Genomic DNA, 25,144 nt, shown 5'->3' with positions numbered 1-25,144 from the left:
AAGCACCGGATTTAAGTGACAAAAATTTAAGTTTTCAGCTGTTGTTGAAAATTTATATAGGGTATATTCGAAAAATGGAACTATTTGTTTTTCAACTGCGAAAATCTATAAAGTTGTTTATTGTTATGAAAAAATTCATATTTGGTGTTTTACAAAATTTTTAGGTTTGCCTAAACTCCTATTTTTTAAATATTGACCTCCGAAATCCCACTGATTTTATCGTATTTATTTATTATTGTTGAAAAATTAAGTCTGAGCAAATATTAAAATTTAATAAAAATATACCCGTTACAATAAGGCGAGGAGGATTTATATAAATACAACATAATCCAAGCTTTTAGTTCTTTAACATTTTGCGTCGTTTTTTTAATTTCTTCGGCGACTAAACTCCTATATTTTAAATATTGACCTCCGAAATCCCACTGATTTTATCGTATTTATTTATTATTGTTGAAAAATTAAGTCTGAGCAAATATTAAAATTTAATAAAAATATACCCGTTACAATAAGGCGAGGAGGATTTATATAAATACAACATAACCCAAGCTTTTAGTTCTTTAACATTTTGCGTCGTTTTTTAAATTTCTTCGGCGACTAAACTAATTTGGTTTAAAGCGAACCTGCGGAGGTCTTTGCTAATGACAAAAGGTGTTACCATATCATGGTAATTTGCCTTTCAAGAACGAAATGGAATTGAAATTCATTGTTTCCGATAAAATATTTGCCATAGAATATAAGTAGAAAATACAATTAATTTCATAAAAGGTTTTAATTTGTATCTTTATTAAATTTTAAATATGATATTAAAATTAAAAAAAATTATTTAGATTTAAATAAAACAACTTTTAAAATCTGATAATTTTTAAATTAAAAAAGTCCAGACAAGCGTTTTAATGCACATAGGCTTTAAATTAATCGAAGTTTTGTATTGCTATTTTTTAATACTTCCATTTCTTCCATGTTCATTTATTTAAAACAACATTTTCGTAGCTTAACACAAATAAATTATTTTTAACACACAATACGCCAAATTAGCCACATTGAAAATTAGAGATGACACTTCGGCGGCAGTCAACTGTCAAACAATTCAGAAGATTATTCAAAACAACACGTGCAGGGAATTGTGTACATTTTTATTAATTCGAATATTTAATATTTAAAAACTTATAAAAATACAAAAATGAAACGTAAATTTGTAAAGGCAACCAATGTCCCTGAAGAAGAGTCTTCAGAGGATTACGATTCAGAAAATGAGGCTGATGAAGAAGAAAATGTTGCTGATAGTGAAGAGGAAGAAGTCGGCGAGAGTGATGAAGATGATTCAGAAATTGTTGGTGAGGAAGGAGACGACGAGAGTGATGAAGGAGCTTTAGATGCCAGCGATACAGAATCCGATGAAGAAGGAAGTGACATTGAGGACAATGAACCACCAAAAACAAGAAGTGAAATAGTAAAAGAAGAAATATTACAAAGATATCAAGAACGACAGGGCAAGCAATTGTACATACGATTCCCACACAAAGTTCCTGAAACTCAAGAAGCTTTGGAGGCGAAGATTAAAGAACTCACACCCTTAGTAGTTAAGGTACATAAGCCACGTCAGAGATATGTACGTTTTTGTTTAGTCGATTTTGCCACCAGTGAAGATCGTAATACTGCCCTAAAGGAGCTTAAAAAATCCATCAAAAGTGGCACGCTAGAGAAATATGTTGTAAATATACCACGTACAGAAAGCTCTGAATTTGTTAATGAATTGGCTGAACGTAAATTGAAATCAATAGAAAACAAGAAGGCTAAAAAGCGTTTAAAGAAGGCCAGCAGGAAGGCTTTGACAGAAAATCATTTCACATCATCTATAATTGTTTTTAATCTACCGAAAACGACATCGGCATTAGAGGTACGTGAACTATTCCCTAACGCTGTTGACATAAACATTAAGCCGAGCAAAGGTAAAATGCATAAAGACAAAAGTGTTGCTGCTATTACTCTACCCAATACATTGGAAGCTAGAAAAGCTATTAAGAAAAAGTTATCCTTGGGAGGCAATCAATTAGTTATCAAATTCGATAATCAAATGTTAAAGAAAAAGTATAAGAAAGTCAATAAAAATGGACGTTTAAAACCAGTTATAGTAAAAACTGAAGGACCAGCAAAGGAATTGAATAAAAACGAAGAAAATTCAGAACCTAAAATAAAGCAACAAAAGTTGGAAGTTACTCCAACTAAAACCACAGATGGTAAAGTTTTAGTGAAGAAACTAAACAAAAATAAAAATCAGAATAATAAAGTTAAAAATGTTAAAAATACACAGAAAAATGTAAAGAAATAAAAATGTTAGTACAACCAAAAAAAAAAGCATATTGTTTAATAATTGAAAATGTACGTATCTAATTAAAAAAAGGCAGGAAATAGATGTCGAATTTTTACAACAATACACACATCAGAAGTTCTTGCAATTTTGGTGATAAACCAATGAATTTTACATTAGCTTGTCATTGGAGGGATGTTATTCGGTTTTGACGACTTAGGGAAGGGTATTATGCGTTTGTGCTGATGTTTGTAAGGATAACAATATTCATCCTACGCTTTATAATTGGTTTAGAATCATTTTCTGAGCAATGTCTGTTCGCATTTGTGTTCATGTAAAGTTAATTTAATGAATTTTGGAAAGTGTGCATCTTTTGGTCCAAGATCCAAATGAATTGCAATACGTTTCCCAAACATTTGAATTGATTTTCGAGTTAATTCAAATGAATTTAAAAAAAATAAAATGAAATCAAAAATGTATTGCAATCAATCAAATTCAAGTTCTTTATCGTAGATCCGCGACTGATCAGAGAAAATATGTTGATTGAAGTTTGTTTTGTAAAGAAAAACAAATTTTATTTCGAAATACTCTTAACGAAGAAATAAAAATTGAAATTTGAACCAATTCAAATCAATTGCAATACACTTTGACAAATTCATTTGAATTAGAAACGAATTGCAATTCATTCTATAAATTCATTTGAAATGGAAATAAATTGCAATTGATTTTTACCAAATTCATTTGTATTGACTCAACCTTAATTTACTATGAATAAAATAAAATAATAAATTTTTTTATACCCACCATAAAAAAGGATGGTGATATATTGATTTTTTTATTGCGTTTGTAACACATCGAATTATTATGGGTCGTTATTGAATTGCCCAGCAAAAAAAGTGTCGAAGTGTGTGTAGTATTTTCATCAGAACTAGTAACCCGAAGTGCTTCAAATTCGGGTGAAAAACTTAAGAATTTTACACTAGTGTGTCATTGGAGGGATGTTGTTCATTTTTGGCAATTCTAAACTACATCTAATCTTAGTTTTACCTTCAATTTTAAGCAAAATTGGATTCATTTCGCTTCTTTGGAAGTCAATAAACATCACTTCTACAGAAGGTAAAAAAATTCACTTAGTGCTACTTTTGAAGTGGTGAAAAATGTTATTCTTTTGGAAGTTAGTTTAGGTTAGGTTAAGAAGGGTTATGCACCGCAGAAACGGTGTATGTCCACTCGGAGACCATAAGGTTCATTGTGATTCCCTTTAAGAAGTGAAGATCCAATAACAGAGAAGCCAAAACATTACCACAATGCAAGAATGAAAATAATTAATTAATTATATATAAAAAAGAAAATCCATGTCCCCCTATTAAGCCCAGTTAAAGAAGTTACTAATTCCCTTGACAAAACCTAGTAGACTGCGAAGGGTTAAGTCTCGCAATTTCCCCCAGTTCGCCATGGAACCTTGCCTTATTTCAGGGCAAGGATTTCTATGCAAATACATGTTTGTAGTCAGTAACTCAAAATTACTTTTAAATAGTTTTCTTTTCGAATCAAAAAATTTGCTACGAAATGGCATCGATTTGTTGTTGCATATTTTGTTATAAATGCATATATTTGCATATTTCCAACATTTTTATAGCATATTTTGCATACTTTTAAATTTTTCTAAAACAAATAGTTTTGATTTCTCTGTATTTCATATTTTACACCAAATTTCGTATTTACATAGGTATTAAGAATTTTTTTAATAAATATCAACAAATTTCGTTTTCGATTGTTGTTAAAACAAAATACTGGGTACTATGAAATACATACTTTTGTTCAATTTTTAAAACCACAATAGTGTGGAAGCTATTCTGAGTTTGTACTGCTAATTGTAACTTCCAAAATACTAGTCCTTAAAGTAACAGATCAGTATCAATTTCTGAGTCTGTCTATTTGCGTGTGTTCATATAAAAAGGCAACTTGATGAAATTTTGTTCTTACATTTCTCCAATTTCAGCAAATTAAATATATACTAATTAATGTTGTTTCTTTATATTTGTCATTCTCGAGATCGTGATTCCGTTAAAGTGGTATTATAGTACATAAAGTAGTCCTTAATAACTTGGATATTTGTTGTCAAAAACTTAAGATCTGTATACCTACATATATACCTTTACAAAGAAATATTCTTTGGTGCATATTTTCACATTTTTACCCCATAGAGAATATTTATTCTGGATTCTTATAGGTAGCGGAGTTGATTAAGCTATGTCCGTGTGTCTGTCTGTCTGTCCGTCTGTGTGTTTGTTGAAATCAGTTTTTAGAGGACCCTAGATATCGGAGAGATCCGAGTCTTCAATAATACTGTTAGACATGCTTTCGAGAAGATCGCATCGACAACCTTTGAAAATTTCATCAAAAATTGAGATTTTTTTCCATGCTCAAACAGAAATTGCAAAAAACAAAATACATAATCATACGGTAAATTTTGTTATTGTACTCTTGTTTATAAAAACAAGGCAGAGCGAGAGCAGCAGAGCAAGAGCAAAGCGAGAGCAGCACTAGTGTGTTGTTATTGGCTAGAAACATGAAATTAATTATGTAGAGCCTGGCTTAAGTAAGAAGCCATAAAAGAGAACTTTTTGGTACTTTTTCGTTTTTAAAAGGTACTTTTGAATTATCTATAATATTGAACCTAAGAACATAAAATTAAGTATGTAGATTTGGAATTAGATGAGAACCCATAAAAGTGAAATTTTTGGTACTTTTTCGTCTTTCAAAAGGTACTTTTTGGGTTTTCTCGAATAATGAACTTAGAAAAATGAAATTAAGTATGTAGAGTCCGGATTGAACGAGAACACATCAAAGGGGATTTTTTAGTACTTTTTCGTTCTACAAAAGGTACTTCTTGAATTATCTATGATATTAAACCTAGAAAAATGGAATTAAGTATGTAGAGCCCGGATTAAGTCAGAACACATAAAAGGGGACTTTTTGGTACTTTTTCGTTATACAAAAGGTACTTTTTGAATTTTGTATAATATTGAACCTAGAAAATGAAATTTAGCATGTAGGGCTTTGACTAGGTAAGAACCTTGAAAAAGGGACTTTTTGGTACTTTTTCGTTCTACAAAAGGTATTTTTTGAATTTTCTATTGAGCCTAGAAATATGAAATTAGGTATGTAGAGTTTGAATTAGGTGAAAACCCTTTAAAGGGGACTTTTTGGTACCTTATAGTTTTGCAATTGGTATTTTTTGATTTTTTTTGTAATAAAATTTGTACTGACTGTTTTTTAACACATCATGGTGAAGGATATATAAGATTCGGCACAGCCGAATATAGAACTCTTACTTGTTAGTGCATATTTTGCCATTTTATGGGTTATATTATAAGAGCATATTTTTAATTTTTTACTGCATGAAAATCCTTACCCTGATTATTATGTACATCCATATTTCAAGTGGTCAATCATAACTAGAGATAAATTTTACTTATTTTCCTTTCAATCAAATAACAAATAAAAAAAATATTTCAATTTTTTATTTAAGATTGTGTTTTATTTCATAAAATATTTTGAAAAAGAAAATCTATAATTTTAATTCTTCTTTTTTTATGTTATAAAGACTACTAATTTTAGCAATAACATAAAGCATTATTGTTAGTGAATGATTGATAAACAATATATGTTTGTATATAAAGAGAATTTAGGAGAATTTGAGGGGGGAGGGGGGAGGTTTATCTGTTATTAAATTTTAAACATGAAGATTATACAAACATGTATTTTATTTCAAATTATTATAGATAACAATAATAATATTTGAGATTACAATAAAAAAAATAAAACAAAACATACATAAAACTTAAAATTCTTTCTTCAAAAGCAAACAAACAAAAACAATGAAATGAATAAAAATAAAAATGTATATTTTATATATATAAAAAAATCGCTTATTAAGCAAATTCTTGAAAACATATAGAGATATTTTCAATACATACATACTACACTATTGCCTTAAGGAAAGCTTAATATTATGTTATCAAAGCCTTGCAATTTTTTTATTTATTTATTTATTTATTTATAGGCAAAGTGTACATTAATGGTTCAAAAGAATTATAATAGTGCGACAAGCCAACATACATGTATAAATTAAATAAAATGCTGCACAAAGCAAACAGTGATTTGTTTATATTTTTAAGAAAATAAAAAAAAATTAAAAAAAAAAAACTATACAGACATTGGCTCATGGTACAGAGGGTTTTCTTATCATTAAGTTTAGCTGTGAAAAAAAAAGAAAACAGGAAAAAAACTGTAGATTAAAATAATAATGATATCAAATTCACAAGAATATATAGTGTAAGCAGTTTTTGTTTATATTAATACTCTATGAGTAATTTCAGTTGAGCAAATTAATCTGAAAGTATGTATGCATATCCAAAGCAAAATTAAATATGTTTTTTTTTTTTAATAAAAATTATATTCAAATACATTGTATATTTCGCATACAATAAAATACAAAGTTATAATTGCATATCTAGGTGTAAGTATGCGGTTAGTTGTTATTATTATTTTTGTTTTCTTTTTTTTTAATTTTAATTCATTTTGAAATTCTTTTAAATTTATTAAATCCGTAGAACTTTTTGTTTTTATAACATACTTATTTTGTTTTTATGTATATATATATATATTTAATCCCTCTTAATTTAATTTAGCAATATAATAGATAAATTTTGTTTTATAATCATAATTGATAAGATTATGTTTTTGTTTTCCTTTTAAATTTAATTTAATTTAATTACTCTTTTTCCATGAAAAATTTGTTAGTATTAATTTAGTTTTCTTTCTTTCTTTTAATTTTTTGGTTGGGCTATAAGAAGCACATATTATTATTTAATTCATTCATAATAATTCTTACTTTATTTATACAAACAGTCTCAAATGTGTATGTATGTATGTATGTATGTATGTATGTATGTATGCTAATTATCCTGTCTATGATAATAAACTTTTCCTGTTGCTCTCTTACATATGTTTGTATATATGTTGCATTATTCCTTTTGTTTTAACTTAGTTTAGATTCTGGGTGTATTTTGTGTGTATGTATATATATTTAGTAAAAGATTATAAATAATTATTATTTATTAATTTCTTCAATCAATATATAAGTTTTGCAATGTATGTATGTATGTATATTTAATAAAAAATACAAATATTTAAAGGCCCATGATGTTTTTTTTGTTTTTTTCGTTTGTTTTCTTTGTTCTATAGGATAATATTTATACGTACGGGTACACGTTTTAAATTTAGTTTTATTTATTTTTTTTATTTTTTTTTTTTTTGTTTAGTACTTATGTAGTTGCTTGCTTTTGCTTACTTGCATATGATGTATTCGTATGTATGTATGAATCGCTGTAGCTGTAGTACAACGACATACATTAGTTGTATGTATGTTTGGTTAAGAAGATATAATAAAAGTTGAAAAAAAAAATCTGAAAAAAATATTTATGTTGCTGTAGTTATTGTAGGAAGTGTGGAGTTTTTATGTATAAAGTAGCCTTTGACGTGCTGAGGGAGATGTCTGCTGTTGCGGTTGATTTGGTGGTGGTGGGGGCGGAGAGGGTGGTGAACGCAAAGGTATTGCTGGTTGTACAAAACGTACACGTTCTGCATCAGTGGCAGCTGCATTAGAAGCAGCAGCAGCCGCTGTAGAAGCCGCATTAAATGCAGACGTGAATGCAGTGGCGGCTCAAAGGGTGTGATAGTTGCGTTCATTGCGAGCCTTGTAAAATTTGTAGGCAACCAAACCGATAGCCAATAAACCTAATGTTAAGACAATACCACCTATGAAAGAGGGTCCATCAAAGTGACCGCATGGTGGTACTGGACCGGGTTTGGGAGATGGTGAGGGTGAAGGTGCTACAGTTGTTGTATTAGGTGCTACTGTTGTGGTTACTGGAGCAACTGTAGTAGTACTATTAGGAGCTACTGTTGATGTTGTTGTATCAGGAGCTACTGTTGTTGTTGTGGTGGTAGTTGTTGTAGTATTTGGAGCTTTAGTAGTTGTTGTTGTAGTGTCTGGTGCTTTAGTCGTGGTTTCGGGAGCTTTAGTGCTAGTTGAGGTGGTATCTGGTGCTTTAGTTGTTGTTGTTGTTGGCTCAGGAGCTGGTGTTGTGGTATTATCTGGTTTTAATGTAGTAGTAGTAGTAGTTTCAGGAGTTGGTGATGGTGCTAATGTTGTTTCATTCTTAGGCGCTACTGTTGTAGTTACTTTCTCATCTGCATGTTTTAAAAGCAACAAAAAAATAAATTAAATAAAGTTTGCAATCAATTTGAATTAAAATGTACGCTACTTAAAACTAAAATACTTTTCTTTAGATCTAATTGCATTAAATCTGAAAATATTTCTAAATAAAAATGTATAGTTTTTTTGAGGCCTTTGTTCTATAAAAACCCAGCAAAAATTGTATTAGTTCCACAACTAGTTCTAGAACTTACGATTATAGCCTGTACTGGTTCTACTTTGGCGTTTAGACCAATGATTTTTGTTCGAAATTGTCACCTTCGGAATTGGTTCTGAGGAAGCGTTATAGAGTTGAAACTCGTTCTTTTAACGCTTCTAGAACTAGTTTTTTAATCAATAATTTTTGTTCGAATTTGTTACCCTCGGAACTAGTTCTAGGGAAATTATAGGTGACCATGTTATAAAAGAATCTGAATTGGTTCCGATAGCATAAGTTCTAAAACTAATGATTAAAGAACAAATTCTAAAATTTTTCCTGGGAAGGAAAAATTCTTAATCAGAAAACTTCACTAGGAAAAGATGCTATGAATCAGAGGACTTTCTTATAGGATAACGCTACTTAAAACTAAAATACTTGTTTATAAATCTAGTTGCATTAAATCTAAGGATATTTCTAAATAAAAAAGTTTTTTGAGGCCTTTTTTCTATAAAAAGTATTGCTCTGAATCAGAAAACTTCATTAGAAAAAATTGCTTTGAATCAGAGAACCTTTTTAATGGGAAAACTTTCTTAGATTAATAAAACATGTTTTTTAGTAAAATATACTCTGGGTAAGAGTACTTTCTTATAGGAAAAAAACTCTTGAAAAGTTTGGTTTGAGTCTACTTAAGTTAATACTGGTTCATAACCTACCTTTGTGGTATCGAACAGAAGGGAGGTTTTAGACATTACGCTAGTTAGTTCTAGGCATTTTAACATGATCAGGGAATGGAGTCTCAAAATTCTGCTCCTTTTCTGATCACATGTATATTGACTTTATAATAGAGGTCGGGGAAACGAAGACTATGCCTATTCGAAATAGGAAAAGAACGGATTGGACAAGACAACATGAGATCCTATCCAACCTTCTCCAGCAACCACCGAACATACAAAATCGATCGGATATTGAGAATGCGATTAACGTACTTACAAATGCGTTCGACAGAGCAATCTCGGAATCTTGCGGACCAAGGGCATCTTTGGCAAAGTTGCTATGAATTAAGAGACTTTTATATAGGAAAAGTTCCTATGAATTAGAGGACTTCTTTATAGGAAATATCCTGAATTCTAAGACCTTTTTATTGGACAATTAGATGACTTTTTTAATAGAAATTAAAGGAATTTAAAGGATCAGTTTTAAATCAGTAGGTTTTGGATCTATAGGAAAAGGATCTATAGAAAAGTGGCACAAAAACCTTACTTCGAATCAGAGAATTATTTATTAAAGGAACTTACTCTGAATTATGGATATTTTCTATAGGAAAGGTTAAAAAAAAATTACTTCAAATCAAAAAATTTCTATTAAAAAAAAAAACTGTGTATTTTAAAATGTTTCTTATTCCTTAGCTTGCCTCGACGCTATTTTGAAAAGTTTTAATATTTTGGATTTCTTATTAAAAACATAATTATGAACTGTTTCTCTAAATGTGAACGAACAAGTTTTTTTTTCTAGTTTTATATTAAAAACAACTAATAAATTCGAAAAATTGTTGTTGTTTTCAATATAAAAAGATACTATAGTGTATAGGAACAGACAGTCACTAATATTAGGATATTTAACGTTAAATTAATATTAATATGACATTAGTAGTTGACATATTTTGAAATTTTTCGAAACAAATTATTTGTAAGAATGTAAAAACAATTTAACCTTTATTACTTATTATTATTATTATCTTTTCGGTTTAGTTTTAAGTACATTTTAATATTTATTAGATATTTTAATATTTTACTGGAATAAATTCCAGTAAATGCATTATTTTGTTATTATCTCTCGTTGTTTGAATAAATTTGTGTATGTGTTAATTTCATTTTTAAAATAATCTGCGACTTTTTTTGTTCTTGTTTATATAGATTTTTTTGATTATACTATATACCTGACAGGAATATTGCAATTGTAAATATGTATTGTATGTAAGTATGTATATATGTATTGTGTGTGTACTATATATAAATAACCCACAGCAACCCCCCAAACTAAGATTTATTAAATGTATGCCTTGAATTATTTTTGCCGTCATTCAATATCCATTATTTTATAAATAAATAAATAACACAATAACTTGAAATAAATTATTGGCAAGAGAGTATTTTACCACCTACCTTCACAATTAAAGGGAACGATTAGGAGTCCTACAAACAGGCATACAGCAAAAAGTATTTTCGATGACTTCATTTTTCTGCACTGCACTTTTTTGCTGCGTATTAAAGGGAAAAAATACACTTTCTTTTTTCTTGGAATAATAAATACACTAGCACCAGAAGAGAATCAGAGTTCAACAAGAAATAAATTATTTGTTTACTTAATTGCAATCACGTATAATAATAACACCAATATTCTGTGGAGGTAGTAAACTTCTATGTATCGAAATCTTGAAAAAAAAATAAAAATAAATATGTGTTAAAAATATGAAAACCAAAAAACACTGTATTTTTATTGTTGTTTAAAATTATGTAGAAAAGTTAAACGTACCTTTTCAATCGTTTAGAGGAATTAATTTATTTTCTTTTCAAGTCTTAATTAAATTTTATTATAACACACAGAGAAACAAGATTTCGTGTTTTTCACACAAATATTTCTAATTGATGACTGTTCGAACCTGTGTCGGCCACAATTAACGACGTTGGCGGCTAACACAAAACATGTTGGCGGCGGCTTAAAATCGACTGTAAGCCGGCTATGTTTTTGATACGTTTAGTTTTTAAATTTTCAACGATTTTAAATAAAAACAGAAAAACAGAATTATAGAGATTAAAAGTGGGTTTTTAAAAACGGGATTGAATACCAGAGTAGGAGAATTTTGTTTTTATGAATACTATTTTATGTATTTTAATTGTTATACAACTCATTTTCATGAGATATTATTATTAAACTCAAGAGAACTATTTTTATTTCAAATTTTCATTTTTATACCCTTTACCTCAGTGAGGATTCATTCTACTACATTGAAAGTTTTAATAACTAATTATTGAAAACAAATCAAAGAGTATGATTTTGAAGAATTGCAATTTTTTAAAATATATTTCAATTAAAAAAAAATATTTTACAGCTTTGCATGGAACGTATACTATTCCCGAAACAATTTATTAGATTCAGTTTATTTTTATTTTTATTGGTACAATAATAACAATTCCCTAACAAAAATTGTTCCTAATTTTTATAATTTCGAACAATAACGTTAAAAACAAGTAACTATTTAAAAGGAACCTTAATATCTTCGTTAAATTTTGAAGGATCGGTCTATTATTGACCCCTCCCTCTTTGTTCTCATCTAAGTAGAAGTACCTCGTCAAGGAGCAAAATCAAGACATGCTACCTTGAGTTGGTCTTCTCCTAAGGAAGGACAAGATGGAGATGATATTGGCCAGGTAAGCACTCAAAAGAGTGTGTTGCAGTCAACATCAGCTGATTGTCGTGAAAGTAGTAATAAGGAAGATGGTGTTTTTGTTGCCGAAACGCTCAGTTTCTCGGTTAGAGTTGAAGCTGGCAACAAGACGTTATCTAATGTGGTTCCAGGTGCAAAGAAGAAAGGCTAGTACCTCTAATGAGCCTCGAAGATCTAGATCCGAAGATGGTATTTTTTCTAAATGATTATTTGTCTTGTCCAAAAAAAATAATAATTTATCAATCTTTGCACATTTTCCATACTAAATTCTAACAATAAACCATCAATAACTTTATTAAGCATTTATGAATACGGGGCCTATCTTTAGATTTTTGCAGATAACAGATTTGGCGCGAAAAACTTCTAGCAGCAAAATTTTTTCTTGCAGTCGGCAGGAATCTCGTCAGTAGATGATGACTGTTCGAACCTGTGTAGAACTCAAATTAACGACGGTAACAATAACAATTTCGTCGACAACTGACTCTAAACAATTCGGCGGCGTCTGACGTTATAAATTTCATCCGCAGCTTATAATCGGCTGTAAGTTGTATAAGTTTTCAAAAGTTTATTCTTACTTTTTTTTAACGGTATTATCAATCAATTACATATTAAGTTTTTTGAATGAAAAAAAAAAAAATAAATTCAACAATCTTTTCATTAATTTTTTTAAAATGTTCATGAATATGTCAAAATATTTTGATTTAAAAATTAGTAAATTATAAAAATTATAAATTATAAACATTATCCATTTAATAAAATCTGATTATGAACTCATTTCATTTTGAAATATGCTATATGGGATTTTAAAGTTTTAAAATAAAAAAAAAACAAATTTAAATATATGTATATAACTCTTTGCTTGCTAAATGTTTAGTTTTAGCATTTTTATGCTATGTATTGTTTTTAAATAACACAAATATAGTAATTTATAACGATTGTCTTTATGTATTTATGATACATAAAAAATTTCGAGTCTAAAAATCGCTAAATTGTACACTTTACACAAATCTGGCATTGTGCTGGCACAAAAGAAGAATTGCTAGAAACTGTTATAAAAGAATCACTAAATTTGCCAAGAAAATAAATAAATTAACAACACAGGCAACAAGATTTGTCAGCTGTTCTGCCAGAGAAGAATTTCCACACACAATCTGTACAATTGTTAGAAAAATTGTTTATTTTTATTAAATCAGTGCGAAAAAAATACTAAATTAATAGTGTAGATTAGTAAATTAAACCAGAAAATAGCTGCACAAATAGCATAAGATAATTAAATAATTTATTTAATACACGAAGAAAAAAAGGTGAGTAACACTATAATTTGTTTTCATTGCCCCAAAAAATGTGTATGTGCCACATGGATAAATGATAACCGCTACTATTTGGAACATTTTTAAATAATTTTTTCTAAATAAAAATACAATTTTCTGTTTTTGCAATAGTTTACAGCAGTTCAAGGTCGAATTCTTCAAATACTTTAAAGAAATTTGCAAATTGTCATTGTTTTATAATTTTCTTATTGGATTTATTTAGTTCATGCAAATAAAAAAATGTTAAAAATGTATAAATTAAGTACTTTTTAACAATATTTCTTTAAACATTCACATTGCTGTCTGAAGAAAAATTGCAATTAATTTAAACAAATCAGCAGCACAAACACCTGTGGCACTTGAATATGATCGGTAGTTGGAAATTATTTATTATTTATTTATTTAAGTGCTTGTGTTAATTCAAGGTTTTAATTTATTGATAAATTTGTCATCATTTAGCTTTTGGATTGATTATCTTGTTTAATATACTCTTTGTCAGCAATATTACAAAATAAATAAACAAATTCGGAAGTTTTATATAACCTTTTTTTATAGTAAATGATCATAGTACATATGTAGTTGTTTGTGTGTATAATGGAATCAATGTTTACTTCATACGTAATTTATGTTCAAAGTTCATATTGGTTATAAATTGTATGAATATATTGATGGATATAGGTACATATTATATGAAATATTATACTCTACTATATTTGTATAATAATTTACAATAGGGTCAGTTTTTGTGAGGTTTTATATACATTGTATGTATAAAATATATTTAATTTTAAATAAAATATTACATTTAGCTGTATTTTGCTAATTTTTTTCAACATTATTTTACATTGTCACCTTAAACTCCAGAGCTTTAATCTGGAGAACTAACGGCAGGTTTTGCAAACAGTAACGCTACTTATTATCTTAGGGCGAGTTTTTCCGATAAAGATAATCTTCATTCTTTGGTTAAACCTGGTTTAATATATGTTTTGTGTTTTTTAGTTATCAGTAATGTTACTTATTATCTTAGTTTAACTATAAGTGAGAAAACATAATTAACAAAAACAATAAATCAATGATTTCGGATGAACAAAAACTTAATATTTTAAGTAAATTCCAATTTTCTTATTTGTTTTGTTTTATTTATTATTGTTTTAAATGTTTATTTAACATTTTTCTTTAATTTTCCATTTTACAAAAATATTGTTTGCAAAAAACAGCTGTTAATTGTTTATGTTTTTAAGTGAAAAGTTGGCAATACTAACAAAGTTAACTGAGCTTAAATCTAAAACTGAAAAACACAATTATCGGTTAAAGTCCGCCTAAATTTGTTCCGAGTTTAATCTAATAGCAAGTTAAGCCTAGTTTAACTTAGGAGTAAGAAACCAGCCCTAAAAATATCAAACAAAATTGCTTTATTCTTAAAACTTTATATTTAAATCAAAATCGTCTAAAGCTTTCAACCTTATTGTTGTTGAAATTTTATTGCCAATAATATACCAACTTTTGCTCAAACTCTTGGTTATACAGCTGTTGATTCGTATTATGTATTTGGAAATTTGAACGTATAATATCTTTACTGAATCCGGGACATACATTCAGGACCCCCAACTAGTTTTAGCTGTTACAACTACAGCAATTTACATGAATGTAATTTAAGTTTATAAACTTTAAAATCATTTTTTTCTTAAGAGAACCGATTCGATAAAGCTTCTAGTTTGAAACTTCTAATGTTGAATATGTTTTCAGGCAAGATCTTCCAACAACAAAGAAACTGTTTCATTATATGTATTTTGCATATAAATGAATGAATATACAAACATACATATTTAATAAAACAAATGTATGTTCTAATTTACACAAAGTTCAGTTTATTTATAAAGAAATTACATGCCGTTTATTATTTTTTTAACCTTTAACATCTTCTTTGTCTGTTATAATTGTTTGTTCTATTTAATTAAGTTATTATTGCATAGTACATACATACATACATACTTTTACATTTTAAAATAACTTAAGTTTTATGAGTTTTATTATGTTTTCTCCTTATCTATGTAATTGTTTTCGCCAAAGAAGCTTTTTTGATTTTTAATGAATAAATAAATCAAAATTATATTAAAAATATTTAACAGTTAGCGCTTTAAAACAAATATATAAAAACAATTACATGTATAATAATTAGATTAAGTTACAATTTATAAATAGTAATCACTGATAGTTATATACAAATATATGTTATTATATATTGTACTGATATAATGGGCCTTTAAAAAAAATTCTTAAACTATGCATGTCTTATTAATATACAAATATCTTTATCCACAAACGTATAAATTGTTCATATACTTTCATACGGTTATTACTGGTGTCTTTTTAATAGTTTTTTTTTTATTACTTTTAAAGAAATAATTACGTTCAACTGTTTTATAAAGTCCAAAGTTTTTGTTTAGATTAAATAATGTTTTTTATTGATTTATAATACAGTCATTCAAATATTATCTACATTATTAACACACATACAATGACATTATTTCAATTTCAAATCAAAACATAAAACATAACTTCTAGGTATCGACAACACTTATTATTTTAACTACTTTCACTTTAAACAATAGGTTGTTGTTTCGACAATTGATTGGTAAGAGAAGGAATATTGGTTATATTTAACTATTTATAAATAAAATATATTAAAAACAAATTAGTTTAATAGATGTGGAATTTTGAAAAATCGGATTTGTTAAAACCCTACACATACTTGGCTATAGTTCTGCAATGAGTAGAAATTAGTGTTGAAAGCGTACTTATATTTATTTATCTATCTATCTATCTATCCATCTATCTATCTATCTATCTATCTATCTATCTATCTATCTATCTATCTATCTATCTATCTATCTATCTATCTATCTATCTATCTATCTATCTATCTATCTATCTATCTATCTATCTATCTATCTATCTATCTATCTATATATCTATCTATCTATCTATCTATCTATCTATCTATCTATCTATCTATCTATCTATCTATCTATCTGTCTATTTATTGGCTCCTTCCTCCCCCAATATTTCAAACAAGATAATACCTTCTCTTTTAGAGCTGTCAGTGTACACCTTCGTTACACCTTCAGTTGAATAAGAAAGAGTTTATTGAAATTGGGGTTTGTATCGCAATGATCAAGGTTCAAATGTAGTGATTCAAAATATTTCATAAATTCTACTTAAACAAAACAAGTGTATTTTGTTATTGTCTTAAAGTTCTTATTGCGGGTTAAGCACTTACAAGTATTAAATTTAAATTTGGAGTGAATTGCTAAACAACTTATGGCCGTAATTAAAATAATCTAGTTAATAAAAAATACGTAAACAATTTTAATTTAACTCAACCATATGAAACTTGCCATAAGTGCATTTAAAACTCATTTTTAAATATGAGTTACTTTTTCCAAATTTCTTTCACTTGAACTTTGAAAACCAATGAAAATGTCATTAACTAATATTTTAAACGATAGCATTAAACACAATCAATATACATATGTATGTACTATATCTACATGAGTACATGTGTCTAACATTAAACTTTGGAAAAATTCAATTATAATTTAAAATAAATTTCTATATATCTTATCGCACAGTGTGAGGCCTAATAAAGTATAAAGTTTTCCTCTCTTCATTTTGTTTTTGGTTGAAATTATATTCCAGATAAGATAGATTTTGTGAAAAAAAAATAGAAAATACATTATATATACATTTTGTTTTATTATTAAGTTTGTCCATTGATTCATATTAATCAACTTTATGACATACTCAAATTAATATTTTTTTACCGCGCTACAACAACAAAAAAAGCGTTTTATAATTTATATTATCGATTGTCTGATAGCACAGTTAGTTAGTTAGTTAAACATGTCAGTATAAATGTTTTTACCAATTATTTGGTTAAATGACAAAACCTTTTGCTATTAACAGTAATTAGTTAACTGGCGTTATTTGTAAGGGTTAGAAACAGTATTTGAGAGATTGTGAATATAAATAAATATTATAAGGTATGGGAAAATAGTGTAAAAATATAAATAATTCAAATTTTTTAAAAAAGATTTGAAGATGGATTCTAATTAAACTACTTCATAAAAAACTAAATGTTGAACACAAAAATTTAATTGTTATTGTCAATCCATGTGCAACGAACGAACATGCTACAAAAAACATTATGTTTCTTATAAAAAATATTTTAAAAATAATTTTTTGCTTCAGAAATCTTTTTCTTAGAGATAAACTTTCAAATAACATAAAAATAATCTTTGAATAATCTAATATATATAATTTATTATTACAGATTACTCCTTTTTTTAGAAACAAAACGTCAAACACACATTCAACATCATGTCTTCTTTAGAGAAATTAAAACAACAAAGACTGATACATCTATGTATAGCAATAACATTTTTCACATCGGGTTTGTTTATAAATTTTGCCCAATTAATTTTGCATCTATTATTGAAACCCGTCAATATTGTACTCTTCCGTAAGATAATGTATTACTTATGTTATTCTCTATACTCACGTAAGTATAAATGTAAATCTTATAATGATAATTTTTACTAAAAAAAAAACAAATTTTCTCTTTTCTATACAGAATTGATTTTTGTTGCCGATTGGTATTCAAACTCTACCCTCCAAGTTTTCATGGATGCTGATGATGAAAAAACCTATGCTGGCAAAGAAAATGTTTTACTTATGATGAATCATAGTTATGAAATTGATTGGTTAGCCGGTTGGATGTTTACCGAAAAAGTTCATGTATTGGGCAATTGTAAGGCTTATGCTAAAAAGGTAATCGCATATGTTCCCGTTATTGGTTGGGCGTGGAAATTTGCCGAATTTGTCTTCCTGGAACGTTCATACGATAAGGATAAGGAAATTATTTCTCGCCAATTGAAAGAAGTTTTCGCGTATCCTGATCCTACCTGGTTGCTATTAAATGCTGAGGGTACTCGTTTTACACCTAAAAAACATGAAGCTTCTGTTAAATTTGCCGAAGAACGTGGCATGCCAGTTTTGAAACATCATTTAATACCACGTACAAAAGGTTTCACCGCCAGTTTGGAAAGTTTACGTGGTCGTTGTCCAGCTATATACGATATTAATTTGGTTTTCAAAAAGGATGCTGTGGTAAGTTTAATAGACACTGTTTATTAAGCACTATTACTATAGGCGATCATGAAATGCAACAGAGTATAATTAGTGAACATTTTCTGTAATGATGGAAACTTCAGGAAATTGTATATAAAGCGAAATGTTTTTAAAGAAACTCGTTTAGGGAAAGGTTTGAACTAGGGTTCTATAGTTGAAACGAAAAGTCGACTTTTTGCATTTAGATAAAGGCGACTTTTCGACATTTTGCATTACATATATCCAAAAGACGACTTTTAGTATTTTATAATTAGTCGACTTTTCCACTTTTCGACAATAACAGACTTTTTGACTTTTTTTGACCATTTCAGACTTGTCGACGATTTTCGACATTTTCCTGCTTTTTTCGATTTTAAACAATTTTTGACTTTTCGACTATTCGACTTTTTTCGATTTTCAATAATTTTCGACTGTGACTATTTTTGACTTTTTTTTCGATTTTTTTCCGACTTTTTGACTATTTTCGACTTTTTTGGACTTTTCGACTATTTTCGAGTTTAGACTTTTTTCGATTTTTCGACTTCTTCCGACTTTTTCGTTTTTTCACAAACGACTATTTTTGACTTTTTTCGACTTTTTTAATATTTTCGATTTTTTTTTTGACTTTTCGACTATTTTCGACTTTTCGGCTATTTTCGAATTTTTTAGACTTTTATTCGATTTTTCGACTTTTTCGTTTTTTCACAAACGATAGTCGAGTTATCGGAACAAAATAGTCGACTTCGACTTTTTTCGACAAAAAGTCGATTGTTCGATTAATTGAAAGTCGATTTATAGAACCCTAGTTTGAACGTTTAGACTTTTTCCGACTTTTCGACTTTTTTCGACCTATCGACTTTCCAACTTTTATTTACAAAGTCGACATTTCGACTCTTTTTATAGACGATAGTCGAGCTAACAACCTTTTTGGAACAAAATAGTCGACTTCCACTTTTTTCGACCAAAAATCGTTTTTTTGATTATTCGAAAGTCGATTGCTTCCATACATACATACATACATACATACATACATACATACATACATACATACATACATACATACATACATACATACATACATACATACTTAATCACTTACTTACTTACTTACTTACTTACTTACTTACTTACTTACTTACTTACTTACTTACTTACTTACTTACTTACTTACTTACTTACTTACTTACTTACTTACTTACTTACTTACTTACTTCCTTACTTACTTACTTACTTACTTACTTACTTACTTACTTACTTACTTACTTACTTACTTACTTACTTACTTACTTACTTACTTACTTACTTACTTACTTACTTACTTACTTACTTACTTACTTACTTACTTACTTTACTTACTTACTTTCTTACTTACTTTCTTACTTACTTTCTTACTTACTGACTTACCTACTTTCTTACTTTCTTACTTACTTACTTACTTACTTACTTACTTACTTACTTACTTACTTACTTACTTACTTACTTACTTACTTACTTACTTACTTACTAACTTACTTGCTTACTTACTTACTTATTTACTTAATTTACTTACTTACTTACTTAATTACTTACTTACTTATTTACTTACTTTTACTTTTTTCCGCTGCTTTATAATCCTCCCACAATCTCTATTTACTTACTTCCTTACTTACTTATTTACTTACTTTTACTTTTTTCCACTGCTTCAGAATCCACCCACAATTTCTACACTTTTAAATGGTAAACCTGTGGAAGGCTATATGTTCGTTAGACGCATACCATTGGAAACTGTACCCACTGATGAAGCACAAGCTGCTGAATGGTTACAAAATTTATTCCGTGAAAAAGATAAAATTGTTGATAGCTTCCACACCACCGGCAGTTTCTTTGCAACATCTGGTATAAAAGAAACCGCTTATAAATACTATCCCAAACGTTTGTGTTCTCTCATTAATTTTGCCGTGTGGGCAGTATTCTCATTATCATTAATTATGTACTATTTGATTTCATCATTGATATTGCACAATTGGATTGGTCTATCTATTGCTGTTGGTGTAATAGTAACCAGTAAGTATATACAAATTAAATATTAAATAATTTTTTTTACTAACTTACATACATATTATTCATATATTTACAGTCTATATATTTATGGTTAAAGCAATTAATATGTCGAAAATCAGCAAAGCTTCCAGCTATGGAGCCGAAGTTAAAACTAGCTCAAAAAAAGACTAAAACGCACTAGAAAACTGTAATAAATTAATACAACATAACTGCTAGTACTTGTACATTACTGCAGTAACCGAAATGCACAATTTCTCTAAAATGTACATTTTAAGAATGATAACGTACAAAAAAAAAGAAAAAAAACAAGTTACATTATGTTTTTTAGTTTTAAACTTAAAAAAAAAACAAAATTTATCTCTTTATCATTTATCTACTTAAGTTACAATTCTACTTGCAAAATTCTTTATTCTCTGTGCGAATTCAATCTTTATTTTATAATATATACACAGGATGTATTATATTATTAAAAAAAAAAACAAGCATAACTATTACTACTGTCCTTTGAAAAGTTTATTATATATTTATATAAAAGATCTATTATGTATTTGTATATTATAGAAAATCAAAAACAAAAAAAAAAAAAAAAGAAAATCTTTATTATGAATAAAATGACTAGATTTCTAAGATTAAATTGTTTTTTGTATGTATATATATTTTATGAAATATATAACAAGAGATTTCATACATTTATTTTGTAAAAGAACAATTTCTTATATTTGAAATCACGATTTTTACTCTGGCACTTTTGATTTTATATACAAAAAAAAAAAATCTTAATACAAGTATGCATATTATTATTAATTTTGTAAACTGTTGGCATATACTAAATATTATTGTTGGTATTTATTCTAATACTAATCGTATAGTTTTTTTTATTATTTTTTCTTCGCAACAACTTTTTAGATTATATATTAATTATTAAAGTAAAAAAAAAGAAAAACAATATTAAACATCTTAAAAAATGTTGAATATTTTTACAAATTGATTTTTTAATGTTGTCTATTTCTAAAAAAAACAATAAAAAGATATTTAAACTGAATTTTTTATTGGGTTTAAAATAATGGATTATAATGGCCCCTATTTTGCATTTCAATTTGATTCGAAATTTTCTCCGTTTGGCAACTTTGGTATTCTGCATTTCGATTCGACTTTCCGCCACATTGACAACTTACCGATCCTCGGTAAAAAGGATATATTTCTAAATAACAGTTAGTTTTGTTGAGTTTCATTGCGATACAAATGGTTACAAGTCAATTTTAGACGTTTAAGTCATTTTTTGAAGGGGGGTTTGTATGGGGGCTAGGGTTAAATATAGGCCGATCCTTACGAAAATCTGCAGTATCATTTATACTTAAATAAAACTTATTTGTGCCAATTTTTAGAGAGATAGCAGAATATTTGACGTAATTATAGCATAAAAAGTTCAAATCGGGAGGTACGGTTGTATGGGGGCTAGGTGAAATAATGGACCGATTTCTACCATTTCGTCCTTGTGCCAAAAAACATGCTTGGTCCAAATTTCATCAAATTATCTTGAAAATTGCGGCCTGTACCTTGCGCACAAGGTTTATATGGACAGCCGGACAGACGGACGGACATGTCTTAATCGACTCAAAAAGTGGTTCTGAATCGATCGATATACTTTAAGGTGTGTATTGGACCAATAATTTTGTATGTATACCAATAAACATCAGCAGAAACGTATAATACCCTCCCCACTATAGTAAATACAATATAAATACCATCGGAAAAACGAAAAAGTACAAAGATCTCCCTCAATAAATTCTCATTTAATAAGGACCGTGTGTTTCGGTTAACCATTATAAAGAATCCATTTGAAGAATAGAAAAGTACCAAATAGTTCCTACTTACAGAGTATTATTTAGTCAAGACCATGTATCTTAAAATTAATGTTCCTATGTTGAATATTTTAGAAAATTAAAAAAGTTCAATGTTCAAGGACCGTGTATGTTTAATAATCATGTGTTTTCAGTTCATATTAAAGAACATACATAGAGTATCATTTGAAGAAAGAAAAAGTACCAAAAGTGGAATAAAGTTTACCTACATGTTGGTGTTGTTGTTTTTTGCTCTTAATTTATCGTTTAATGAAAATAGAGAAACATTTATAGAGGACACGAAATCAATAGATAGTGGGATTAGGAGATAGAGGATACTGAGCCTGGAGGCTGGTTAAATTTTTTTAAAGAAAATAATTGTATATTCATTCATTTAAAATTGAAAATATCAGTTAAACTGTTAATTATTGAACTACCCTTCATTGGCTCTATATTTAAATATAAAATACTAGCATACCCTGGGTGCTTCGCTACCCTATGTTTAATATCGTAAAAATATCAAAAAATACCATCGGAAAAACGAAAAAGTATAAAGATCTCTCTCAATAAATTCTCATTTAATAAGGACCGTGTGTTCCGGTTAACCATTATAAAGAATCCATTTGAAAAATAGAAAAGTACCAAATAGTTCCCACTTACAGCATATTATTCAGTCAAGACCATGTATGTTAAAATTAATGTTCCTAGGTGAATATTTTAGAAAATTAAAAAAGTACAATATATGAGATAAAAAGTACTAAAAAGTTGTCTCTTAAAGTATCTTATTCAATGAGGACCGTGTAGTTATGTATATAATAATCATGTTTTTGAGTTCATATTAAAGAACATACATAGAGTATCATTTGAAGGAAGAAAAAGTACCAAAAGTGGAATAAAGTTTACCTAAGTATAAAGTACTAATAAAAAGAGTAAAATGTTTCCCCTTTCGCTTAGAAGTAAACTTTTTCGAGAATTAAGTTTACAAAATGTTCCGTATTTAAATCTACATATATATCACAGATAAAACTCAAACGATTCAAATCTGCATTCATTTATTCCAGAAAAATTGTGCTTTAAAAAATGTACCAAACAATTTACTCGAATTTGGTCCTATAAAGGCCTTAGTACTCGAATTCGAAAATAATATACCAATAGCTTATTTTGTGTGAGTAAATAGACTACTTTTTGAAATTTTATAAAAGTTGGCTCAATGAGTTTGAATAAACTTAAATTTTCGTTTTACACCTTTTTGGTACTTTTTTTACCCAGTGAAATAGCAAAAATTTTATTACAATTAATATTACAGAGTTAGTCCGTAATTTAATATGAATAATGCAATATACCGAGAAAGTTTTCTTAATGTGCTAAAAAAGTACCATAAATACAGTTTTCTCCCTTTTACACCCAAAAAGGACCGAATTTTAAAAAAGTACGAAACAGGTGTCTCATAATTTTGAGAGATGTATCCAAAATATTTAGAAAAATTTGATTATGTTAATTAGTTTAAAAGTTATAAAGGGCTAAAAAAGGTACCAAATTCACCTTTTTTACACATTTTTATCCCTTAAAAGTACGAATTTCAAAAAAGTACCAGACACCCAACTGCTCATTTTAAGAGTAGATACAGGTGCATTTAAAATTTTTTTTGTGTCACTAATATTATGTAAGATAATTAAGAAAACCAGTTTTACCCGTTTTTCCCCGTAAATGTGCAAATTTCCAAAAATCCCTCCTTAGTGGATCTACCCAAAAACACATCTACTGTCAAAATTTCATGATTCTAGGTTCAGCCGTTTGGGCTGTGCGATGATGAATCAGTCAGTCAGTCAGTAACGCTACTCTTTTATATACATATGTATATAGACTATATTGCAGAGTAAATTAGAGACTATAGTCATAATTGTCTTTTCCAATTAGTTTTTCAAATAATTATTAAATACCTATTCATTTGCAGTAATTTCTAATAAGAACGTCTACATGATCAATCTTCTTTGGTTCTAATTCATATAAGATTATCCACTTTCGAAATTCAATTGAATGAATATACCTAATTAATTACCGCATAGCGAATACAATGTACATATACAATATATTTTATGAAAATGTTCCAGAATCGGTTCATAATTATTCATGGCTCCTATATAAAAGAAGGGGTTTTGGAATTAGTATACGTTCCATTCAAAGATCTAAATAAATTCATTCCCTAATTCTTTTTTTAATTAAATTGTTTTTAATTAACAATTCTTCAAACGCATTCCCTTGATTCCTATAAATAATGATGTTGTTATTCTTAAATAAAGAGTTGAAATAAAAATAGTTCTCGTGAGTTTTATATAAATCTCGTGAAAATGTATTATTAAACGAAACAAATAATAATAATAATAATAATAATAACAATCGCAAATACAAATTTTCTTATACTATGTTTCCACTGACTTGAAATCTATTATTATTTTTTATTTCTGTAGCTAAGACTTAACTTGGCCGGAATCGATTGATTTCCACCATAATCAAAAGCTTTAGATTTGCGTAAATCTGCACAATGTGTTTCCATCCCGTAATTTGTTAATAATGCAACGACAGTAATGTTAATTTCTTTAAATTTA

The 25,144-nt window shown here is 28.0% G+C and overlaps 3 protein-coding genes across 3 annotated transcripts; 2 read left to right on the top strand and 1 right to left on the bottom strand.

Moving 5' to 3' along the window:
• The first annotated feature begins 1,051 nt into the window (after positions 1 to 1,051).
• LOC111686591 (nucleolin) lies at positions 1,052 to 2,355 on the top strand. Its single transcript, XM_023448961.2, has one exon. The coding sequence runs from the start codon at positions 1,181 to 1,183 to the stop codon at positions 2,327 to 2,329; it is 1,149 nt and encodes a 382-aa protein (XP_023304729.2). The 5' UTR covers positions 1,052 to 1,180; the 3' UTR covers positions 2,330 to 2,355.
• A 4,767-nt stretch (positions 2,356 to 7,122) lies between these two features.
• LOC111686582 (integumentary mucin C.1) lies at positions 7,123 to 11,421 on the bottom strand. The gene is made up of 3 exons (XM_023448952.2): positions 11,266 to 11,421; positions 10,896 to 11,164; positions 7,123 to 8,569 (listed from the first exon to the last, which is right to left on the bottom strand). The coding sequence occupies exons 2-3, from the start codon at positions 10,966 to 10,968 to the stop codon at positions 8,040 to 8,042; spliced, it is 603 nt and encodes a 200-aa protein (XP_023304720.2). The 5' UTR covers positions 10,969 to 11,164; positions 11,266 to 11,421; the 3' UTR covers positions 7,123 to 8,039.
• Positions 11,422 to 13,276: 1,855 nt separating this feature from the next.
• Positions 13,277 to 21,644, top strand: LOC111675278 (1-acyl-sn-glycerol-3-phosphate acyltransferase delta-like). The gene is made up of 5 exons (XM_046952733.1): positions 13,277 to 13,481; positions 17,820 to 18,049; positions 18,122 to 18,657; positions 20,343 to 20,700; positions 20,774 to 21,644. The coding sequence occupies exons 2-5, from the start codon at positions 17,869 to 17,871 to the stop codon at positions 20,866 to 20,868; spliced, it is 1,170 nt and encodes a 389-aa protein (XP_046808689.1). The 5' UTR covers positions 13,277 to 13,481; positions 17,820 to 17,868; the 3' UTR covers positions 20,869 to 21,644.
• Positions 21,645 to 25,144: the final 3,500 nt, after the last annotated feature.

The sequence above is a fragment of the Lucilia cuprina genome, chromosome 5, assembly GCF_022045245.1.
Source record: "Lucilia cuprina isolate Lc7/37 chromosome 5, ASM2204524v1, whole genome shotgun sequence".
Classification (NCBI taxonomy): domain Eukaryota; kingdom Metazoa; phylum Arthropoda; class Insecta; order Diptera; family Calliphoridae; genus Lucilia; species Lucilia cuprina.
This window is presented reverse-complemented; position numbering and strand designations above follow the sequence as displayed.